Consider the following 9900-nt stretch of genomic DNA (forward strand, 5'->3'; position numbering starts at 1 on the left):
ATGATATTTCACCTTGTGAAAAATTGAAATGTTCTGGAACACACATATCATAATGTACGACTATTACGTAAATGTGAACCATTTGTTTTCATCTCAAACACCTCATCGCTCGTATAATACAATATGTAATGGACCTATGATGTTACTTTTGTAGTTTATCGTTGTCTTTTAGATATGTCTTTGGGTGAAAACAATCCTCTGTACAATGCGTTTTGGCCGTGGCGCGGTCCTTAGTTTTTGGAATTCGAAATTTTAAGTGGTGTTTTAAAACATAATCCCGACCTCCTCATTGTCATCTGCTTTTGCCATCTAGCATGTTCAACAGGCAAAAGACAATCAATTCAATCTTTGTCTCAAGTGGGGCAAGCCTTAAGAGTACTCGTTGACATGCTTCTCAATGGTATTGTGATTCAAATACAACATTTCTAAGGTAGTAATGAATGCAGAAATGCAAATCCTAGTGGCTTGTCTTTATCCTTTGATTCGAAATTGAATCACACACAACATGATTTATGAACCTCTCATGAGTATTTGAAACGGTGAAACGGACTTTTCTTCACCCGCCGAAGTTTAGGAAATTCCCACAAAATTTCCTGCTCGGAGAGGCTTTAAAACGTGGAAGTGCGCAATAAATTCCACAAATACTTTCACTCCATAAATACCGAAGAATCAAGTTTCTTGGAATGAAATTTATTCCGTAAGAAAACAGCGTGAACTCCTCAGACAGGAACAATTTGGATGAAAGTCGAAGGCTCCCAATTTCAAAAGTTTTTGTCCTCGTCTACCTCCTCCCCTGCTCCCCGGTAACCCGGTAACCTCATCCCCCGACCCCCATGTGCCATTCTGAAAACCAACCTGAATTGAAGTGATGGTTGACCACAGGTAGAGCTGCCTCAACCGGCTTCACGTGTCTCTGCAGGAGGAAGAATAAAATGCAAAGCAGGACGAGGATTCCTATAAACCGCCAGCTGTTGTTGTGAATAATCATGAAGAATCGTAAAATTCGAGGGGACGAAAGCTCACTGAACATTGAGGTGTACCAACTACATATGTACTGAAGCTGGCGTTCGTTCGTAAACTAGCCGGACCTTCCACCTGGCATCCTCAACTTCTCGATAGTGTAGGTATTGCATTCAGCCGGTCAGGATAAATAGACTAGCTAACTGCTCGAGGGAATCTACAGAACAATAAACTGCCTCGTGCTTGGACTAAATACTGGGAATCCTGGAATTGCGGATTCATGGCGAGGCTTCACTAAACTCGAGCTCCTTAGGGCAACCGTACATTGTTTTCAGGTGTTTAATTATAGCCTGGGGTTGTTTGATTGGAATCCCGCATCTCCAAGTTGTTGTGAATCCCATCATCCTATTGATTTCCTTGTGATTTGTCGCCCATCAACTTTGAAGAAAATCTAGCGTTTGTTACAATGTACTCTTAAGTCAATTTATGGCTCGCTCTACGTGAAGTTGGAGAGTTAGTTTGTTTATTTCTTCCATTGCCCGTCGCTTAAACTGATCAGTAATCAATCCTGATCAAAATGGAATCAAACCTGACCCTGTGAATATGTATATTTGTGACGCAAGTATTGCCACATACGTCGCTCTAAATCGGAGAGCATTTACAACAGCGTGCAAGAGAGACCTGGGTTCTCTCCCTTGTTGAACGGGATTTGTAAGGGTCGTTCCGTTCATTTACGAGAGAGAGAGAGATGCTGGGCTGATAGATAGACAACTGTTATAACGACGACATGCAGTATACTGTACTGCACAAGGCGGGGAGGGAAGCGACCGGCAAACAAATTTTACAGTCGCTAGAATGCAGTTTACGTGTGAAGATCAGGGCTCAAGCCTGTCACCCGTGACATTTGCATGGAGAGCCTGATGGTCAGTTTGAGCAATACCATTCGACGATGGCCATAGTACTTCATGCACCCAAGGTTCCATCCACATGGCCTGAATATGGGCAGCTGGAATGACATGGGGAGAGCGAGCGAAGGATGACTACATAGGAGGAAGATCTTTCATGGCATAAGTAGCTTAGCAAGTTTCTATGGGACGCATGGACATTGCCCAAAATACCTGGTGACTACGAATGCCTTTGTTGCAATCGGAGTGGGGTCACCACCGCTATTTATCCCCACTCTATTCAAATACGCCATAACTCATGTTGAGGATGGAGCTAACATAGGTATTATGTATCTTCATAGTAGTAGAGATCACCTGAGGCGTTTGAGAAGTTCATGCCGTTCTGTATTTAGTACTCGTCCAGCTTTCATTGAGATGGTTTGTCATAGCTTGACATTCCTGCCGACAAATGTTCAGACGTTGTGTTGGGCTGTAATTGATCCATATGGTCGCTCTTTTCTTTACAAATGGGTGTGCCAAAAGTTTCCCAAAAACGGAGACCATCACTTGCCGATCTGGAAATCATTAGGAGGGCAGAGCAAAGCAAAAAATCCCGAGATCAATTTGACACATCTTTTGTGTGGTGCTTTCAACGCCCCTTTTCCGGGATTTATTTTCGCACCCAAATGTTGCAACAACTCAAAAAGTATGTGGATGCAGAGCTTGCTCAAATTCTGGCCAACAATCATTTTCATGATGAGTTGCACAGTGTTGACTCAATTTGGTTGGTAATTGCTTATTGGGTTTCAAAAGGGCCGTTGATCAGGCTCTCATTATCAACCATTAGCCCTTGGATCATCTTCTATGTAATTAATGCCAGGAAGTGCCACCAGAATCCCGGTTATTGTTTGTGAGAAAAAGGCCGTTTCGGCTTTCCTGCCATTCAGAGAGACGAGGCATTTTGAATGTGTTCGGGAAAGATCGGTTTTGTGTCACCATTGAAATAGGAGACTTGCTGGCTTTGATTTATTAGGTGCCAAAAATGACGAGTCTTCATACACCACCCCCAATCCAAAAGAGCTGGATCACCTTTGAAACTGTGTGCAAATTACAAATTACCTAAGCTCAGGGTCATGCCCTTAGCGACAAAAGCGTTTGGGAATATGTGAAGAGTCTTCTTTTCTTATGCTTTCAAATCAAGGAAGTCAGGAATTTCCTCAAGCAAGTTCATGAGATTGTTGAGGTAGCAGATGGGCTCGAAAGAGTGGCCGGCTTTTTTTTTGAGTTCCCACAGAGAAAGAACACAAAGTGTCATGAAGCTACTGTCAAACACTGACGCTTTGAGGAGGGTGTATGAGATAGCTCAAAGTCTGGACTACTCGAAAATCTCGTTGCGAGCTCCAATACGTGCCCAAATTGTTCTGGTTTTATTGAAAGAAAAAACATGTAACGGCGGATGGTTGTCATAAAATCTTAGCTTCAATAAAGATTGACGAGGATGATGATTAAGGTCACAATTTGACTCAAGCTATTTTCAATGAAATGTAGTTTTTTTCTTTAGCTTCATACCGAAGGAATGCTTTGCGGTTTGACGCTGATCAAAAAAGCCCTCCCGGGCTAGAGTTATCCATATTAGAGGCATGGCAGGCAACACAATGCATGATGAGATTTCAAAACGTGAAGCCTCAGAGCAACAACCAAATCCAGATGTTGTTGACCTGAGCTCGGCATGGAAATCATTGTGCCCCTTGATCCACCTAACTGAGCTCTCAGTAGACTACACACGTTTTGTACTGCATACTGAATGCCGTCCAGATTTGGTAACCTTCTGTGTACGAGTATGCACTCACAGAAAAGGATCAGTCGAGCGCTAGAGGATCGGGTGTTGCTCCAAGCAACAGGACACGATGATTAATGATCATTGCCGAGTTGCAAAAAAGTCATGATATTTATTCATAAATCAACTGCACATAGGCTTCTACTTTATTTAACAGACAGGTAAAGGAAGGTGATTGTAATGCGTGAGGAAAGCTGCGTTTTTTGACTAATAGGGGTAGGAGGTGTTGCTCTATGAAGTTCAACAGGGCGAGCGATCGGAGCCATTCAACGCATTTAACCCTTGATTTGGGAGACCAGAAATTGAATATCGTCCATCGAGTTTTTGATGAGCTGAAGTGCTCCTGAGTATGGGACATTCTCCAAAGATCGACCGTTGATGGCCACGATTCGGTCACCAATCTTCAGGTGCCCTTGTATTTTGGCTACATCTACGTCGATCCGATCAATGTAGATACCACTGGGAGTGCCAGTGATCTTGAGGCCCAATTTGCCTTGAGGATCTTTAGTCAGGGTCACCATCACGATTTGTCGTTCGGGTTCGCTATCCTCAGATTCCATATTATCAAAACGTTCGATCAGAGAATCCGTGAGACTCTCCTCGTGATTCATATCATAGGGCAACGCTCGGTTTTCGATCACGGTTTGAATGCCCATACTCGAAGCAATCGAGCCAATCGAGCTCAGACTGGGTGGTTTGGGCGGGAGGAGGAGGGATTTGACCTCCATGGTGTCATAATCCAGGTCCAGGGAGCGTTTTTTCGGAGCAGGGGGCAACGGGGTGCCCATTTCGCTGGCCAATCGTAAGCGTTCCCGATGCAATGCTGAGGCCGAGATTCGAGTTCCCATTCTGACACTGTTGCTATTTGCACTATTGGGCACACCTCCCGCTCCGCCCATGCTCTTCCGGGTTTGCCTCCGAGAGCCGGTCATGATGGGTGTCTTGGTCGTGGCGGGGGTTCGAACCTGGGTCTCCGATCGGCGTCGGTGCTGGTTGTTGGCATTGGTTGACGTGGCAATGGAGGGGATTCGACGACGAGCTGCCATAATTGTGGATGCTCGAGTCCTCCTTGGCAGTGGAGGAGGGGAGGGTGAGGTGGGCTGACTTTGAAGTTGTGAGATGGGCTTCTCCTGGAGCGGTTGACGTGAACTATCCACTTGGTTATGTGCTCCCTGAGGGTTGTCATCTTCCTCGGGTTCCAAGTAGACCTTGTATCTGTTGGTAGATAGATGGATGAGAAGAAAATTAGAAAATGTCCAACCACATTCCAACAACCCCCGTGAAATGAAAGCAAGCTAGGGACGAGCACATTTCAATTTGGCAGAGGGGCTCGGCTCCAATCCCAGGTAAAAACGGCCCCGTCATGCTCTTTTTAGAATGTTTTTGGTATTGAGACTCATAAAATGAGAAAAAGTCATAATAGCCCCCCTGCCATGAAGTGGGGAGTTACTGGCAAATGTACAATAAAGAAGTCTTCGAAATTTGAGCCATTTGATGTCATGGCCCCGGTGTTCTTCTGGCTATGCAGTATACATATATGCTTGCTATTGGTGGCTGAGTGCAAGAACTTACCGGTAGCTCTGATGCCTGGAGTTGGGCGTCTGATTCTCCTTGTTACTGGTATTTAGCTGACTGTCTTCCTCCATTTTATTTGGAGAGCAACCTGCTGTCTCCGCGACAAAAGAGTCTTTCTTGTGATCCTTGGTGTTGGCCATCGAGGTGTAGTGAGTGAGACGTTTGACCATTAATTTTGCACCCGTTGTCGCAGAACCCGTTGAGCTTCGTCTGGAGTTGGTCCTGCTACTCACGGAGGTGGATGAATGACCACTAGACACTGAAGGTGTCGAGGAGCGTAACGACGAGTTCTTGGTGTAGATTTTTCTTTGGCTTATCTGTCGTTTGGGGAGGAGACGATTCTTCAAGCTTCGGATGGTCTTCTCCTTGGGCTCTCGATATTCGACTTGATCACTCCCATTGTTGTTACCCCTTTTCCTCTGACTTGAGTCCTCCATGCCAACTCCTGATCCCATTCCTCCCCCTGCCCCTCCTCCGTTGGCCAGGTTCTTGGCTGAATTCCAGCGCTGCTGGATATAGAATTGATGATGAGCTGACGACAGATCAAACATCACCTTGGCTTTGAGTTCTGCCACGTAGAACTTCAATTTGAAGGTCTTCTCCTTATCTTCGCTATCCTGGACGGAGAGCTGGAAGCGACTCTTGTCGTACTGGATCCGACTGATTTGATGCCAAGAGAACGAACCGATGATCTTGTGCGAGACAGCGGGATCTTTGGAAGTCTCGAAAAGGAACATTCCTTGCAAATGAACTCCAATATGTCGGGCACCAATTTTGCCACATGACTGATGGGGATGAAGTTGATGGTGACTCGTTGATGAAGCAGAACTACTCGACAGGTTCAAAGTGGACGAAGTCTTCTTCGTCTCCTGAACGGAGAACGTGTGGAAGCCGAAATTATCGAGCCGCTGGATTTCCTTACAATATTTCAATTCAGTCTTGCTCTGGCTCTGCCCAAGATGTGCTCTATGTAATCTGCTCACGCTTTGACGCGCTTCATCCTCACCTAATTGCCTGATGACATGACGCGGCAAATAGTGGTCCAAGATAAAGTAGTATCCATCTCCATGGATGTCTTCCGAGAAGTCACCGAATTCAGTCTGAAGGGCCATTCCAGCCAACCCGATGTGTTGAGCCTGGGACATCTGATACAGACCATCGATCACGTCGGAGCGGAGTTGAAGGTAGAACTGATGCATGTTGTTCGGGTCCTTGAACGAGTCCATGGAATCCGGCAAATACTTGAATCGAAGATGAAGCGTGAACGGAGAGCATCCAGTGAAGCGAGAATCCTTCCAAGTGCTTGGAGCCACTTTACTCAACTTGGTGTCCGAGGCAAGAATCCAAAACTCACGATCCACTTGAAGGGCCAAGCCGTAGTAACACGTTTCCTTCATATCCTGGTAGCTGAGGATCTGATCGAGCAGCTCGCCAATCGTCATCAACAACGGGCTGCAGTACACGGTGACACGTTGTCCATTCAGAAGCACAACAGAGACCTGTTTGGTTAGTGAATCCTTCCGAGATGACGAGTGTGAGGCCAAGTCAATGACAATTGGGTCATTGTCTGACATGACCACAAATTCAGGACCAATGCAACGTTTGGTCGCCGGACTTGGAGTAGGTGTAATCTCGGCCAAGGGTCTCACTACTCTGTAGAGCCGCGAAGGATTTCGTTGAACTCTTCTGCGATTGAGTGGGGTGGTGGTAGCATTGCAGCTTTTATTGCTCAAGCCAGCCAGCTCACCTGGGTCCCCATTCAAGGGTTGGTTTGGCTGATGGTGGTGCTTGTGAATGGTAGAGGAAGCCGTTGTTGTTGTTGCTCCTGCTGCCGCCCGTTTGGAGGTGGTTGTGATGAGGGTGGCTGGTCCTCTTCCCCTCTTTGGTTGAGCACTTGGCGTGACAGGAAGGTTCAATACGAGCGTATCATGAGTTGTGGAGTGACTTTTCTCCCGATTGAGATTTGCTTCCATGTTAATATTCTCATAATCGAGCGCCCCATTGGAGGTAGTTCGCGACACCAGAGAGCTCCTGGACGATGAGCTTGGGTTGCCTCCTCTGTGAGAAGGCTGATATGGGCGACTGGTCGAGTTGTGGAGGTATGTGGTGGAAGCTCCCAGGCGTCTCTCCCTGGTCCACCTCCTTTCTTCTGAGTTGTCCTGGCCAAGGTGATGTATCGATGGCCGATGAATATTCTGACGGCTCCCTCCCTGTTCACCTGACATTTGCGCTTCAATTTTTCCTTCTTTATGGTTATTGTTCAAATTGGGCAACGACGTGGTTAAAGGTGAGGCCAAGGGGTGGTTCTGCAGCTCCGAGGACTGTGACGAAGTGGGAGGGACAGGCGAAGATGGCGATGACTCACAAGACGACGAGGAAGACGTGTCGAGGCGAGAAAATTCCACTTCAATCATGGGAGGTGCGGCTGCCGTGGCCACAGGGTCAATCAGGCATTGATTTAGTATGGCATTGGTACGCTCGTCATGGTTGGTGAGCGCTATGGCCGAGCAAGAGCTTGAATAGGGCATGAAAGTGTTTGACTTGGCATGGGATTGGGTTGCGGTGAGGCGATACAGCTGGGATATAAAGCGGGAAATAGGTGACGAGCCCACAATCGTTTGCCAATGGTCAGAGACTCTCTGCAGGAGCTCCAACAAGGAGATACTCTGACTGGGATTCGGCCTCTGCATCCCCTGCAAGAGTTCACGAAGCTCCAGTGAGCCCTTCTGGTCTGACATGAAATTGCTATGATTGTTGCTCTTTGGTGATGGCTGTTGCGTGTTGTAGCTCAAGCCAAATTGAATGGTTCGGGCCAGGGAGTACACGCCGAATGCCTCCAAATCTCGCTCCACGAAGTCCGTGGGGGTTGAGGTGATGGAGGTGCCCGGATGGTTCTTGAGGAGAGGATGTCGGTAAGCAGCTTCCAATTGGACTTCATTATTTTCCCTCTCGAGGAGGTTCTGACATTGATTTTGATCGAACGAGTCCACGACCACTTTGCCGGACACACTGCACAATAGTCTTTGAGGAGTAATCACGAGAAGGTGAGGAGAAGTGCCTGAGAGATGCCAGGGAGATGCCGAGTGGAGATTAGCCAATGAGGCACTCTGCTGCATTTGGTTTGGATACTCCAGCCTTCGCCGGCCGTTTTGCTTTGGCTCCGTCTGTCTCCTGCCATTGATGCTCAAGAGGCGATCTTGCAGAGCATGACCTGTTTGTCCCAAGAGTGACCAGCATTCAATTTCATTCAAAGGTCCGCCGCGAACCTCAAGAATGTGATGCAGTGAGACCCCCAGGGAGGCAGACGAAGAGGCTCTAGCCCTCATCGCCGTCGACGAAGACGAAGAAGAAGATGCATGCGAGTGATTCATTGTCCATTTCTTCATTCTGATGACTTTGTAGGGGATGTGAGGCGCAGTGGCAACAACCTGGAATGAGACAAGCAAGAAATACCTCATTAGACCGCTTCACTTCACAACAATGACTCGGGGCACCATCACGACGGCATCGACCATCGACACTGCACTACTACATACATACATACATACATACATACATACACACACACATACAACAATGGATTTGACGAGGAAGGAGCAGGAGGTTAAAACGGGATCACAATTTACTGTTCGCTTTACCCGATTTCTCAAGCAAGCTGTCTTCGGGCTTGAGAGCATGATTACGATGATGATGGTTGGATTTATGATTTCTAGACACGAACAAACCATAAAATTATCGGCAATTCTCACGTGAGCGCTTTTCAAAAAATCCCCCGTACGTAGGACAAAGCCTTTATCGCCTACTATGTTTACAAGTTCGTTCAGATTGGTTGACCTGATCCCTTGGAAACGGGCACAGGTCTTGATTCTCTCCAACCTCCGACTACAAGAGCTCCTCTCCAAGTGATCTCCCTTTAATAATTCATGCCGAGATCGGAGTGAGGTCAAAAATAGATGGGGTTGGAAGTGCTTGGAGCATCTTCTTAATGAGATTTTCGGTTGGTTCGAGGCAAAAAGCCCCAAGTTTTATCGTCTTAGATATCGTTACTATACGATCAGGGGTGTCTCATTAAGGGTCCAGGCTAAATCACAAAAAAATGTGCAGAATCCAAGACAGATTAGAACGCTTCAAATATTTACTGAAAGGCGTGAAAAGATCGAAAAGGGGCTCCACAAAAAAATTCGAGACATCAATCAAAGCCACAGAGTCACGCACACACACACACTCACAAGTTTTAAGAGCATGGTTGAAAAGCCATCGAATGAGCTCACTTCAAATTATTATGAGAGCAACTGTCAAAGATCCACTTTTTGTCACCTTGTTGCCCTTTCACCCATTGAGTTTCTCCATTCTCTATTGCCAATCGGGCATTCTTCTGGGGAGATACCAATTGACAGTTCTGACAAAGTAACTCTCTCAACCCTAAATTGGCCAACCCTGGATAGAACATCATTTTGCAAAGGGATTTTTTGGGGGGGGGAGGCGTTTCAACTTGAATTTGAAGTAACCTGATACCTCTTTTTGCCGTTCCAACGCTCAATGCCACGATCACTTCGTCAAGAGGGGAGAATCTATTTCAAAATCATGTCTCTGTTGGATGGTCCAAGCTCCACTTCAAAGAGAAAGAATCCCTTAATAATAGGT

General features: G+C 46.6%; 1 protein-coding gene across 1 annotated transcript; it reads right to left on the reverse strand.

Moving 5' to 3' along the window:
- Positions 1-3773: 3773 nt before the first annotated feature.
- LOC131877918 (uncharacterized) lies at positions 3774-8641 on the reverse strand. The gene is made up of 2 exons (XM_059223758.1): positions 5254-8641; positions 3774-4896 (listed from the first exon to the last, which is right to left on the reverse strand). Exons 1-2 carry the CDS (start codon positions 8625-8627, stop codon positions 3957-3959), a joined length of 4314 nt encoding a protein of 1437 aa, XP_059079741.1. The 5' UTR covers positions 8628-8641; the 3' UTR covers positions 3774-3956.
- Positions 8642-9900: the final 1259 nt, after the last annotated feature.

Source organism: Tigriopus californicus, chromosome 3, assembly GCF_007210705.1.
Source record: "Tigriopus californicus strain San Diego chromosome 3, Tcal_SD_v2.1, whole genome shotgun sequence".
In the NCBI taxonomy this organism is placed as follows: domain Eukaryota; kingdom Metazoa; phylum Arthropoda; class Copepoda; order Harpacticoida; family Harpacticidae; genus Tigriopus; species Tigriopus californicus.

Bases quoted from the DNA above. Each gene is read 5' to 3' on its own strand.
- LOC131877918 (XM_059223758.1), bottom strand. From the start codon at position 8,627: ATGAATCACTCGCATGCATCTTCTTCTTCGTCTTCGTCGACGGCGATG. The intron at 4,897-5,253 runs GTAAGTTCTTGC...ATCTACCAACAG, and splicing joins TCCAGGCATCAGAGCTACCG to ATACAAGGTCTACTTGGAAC.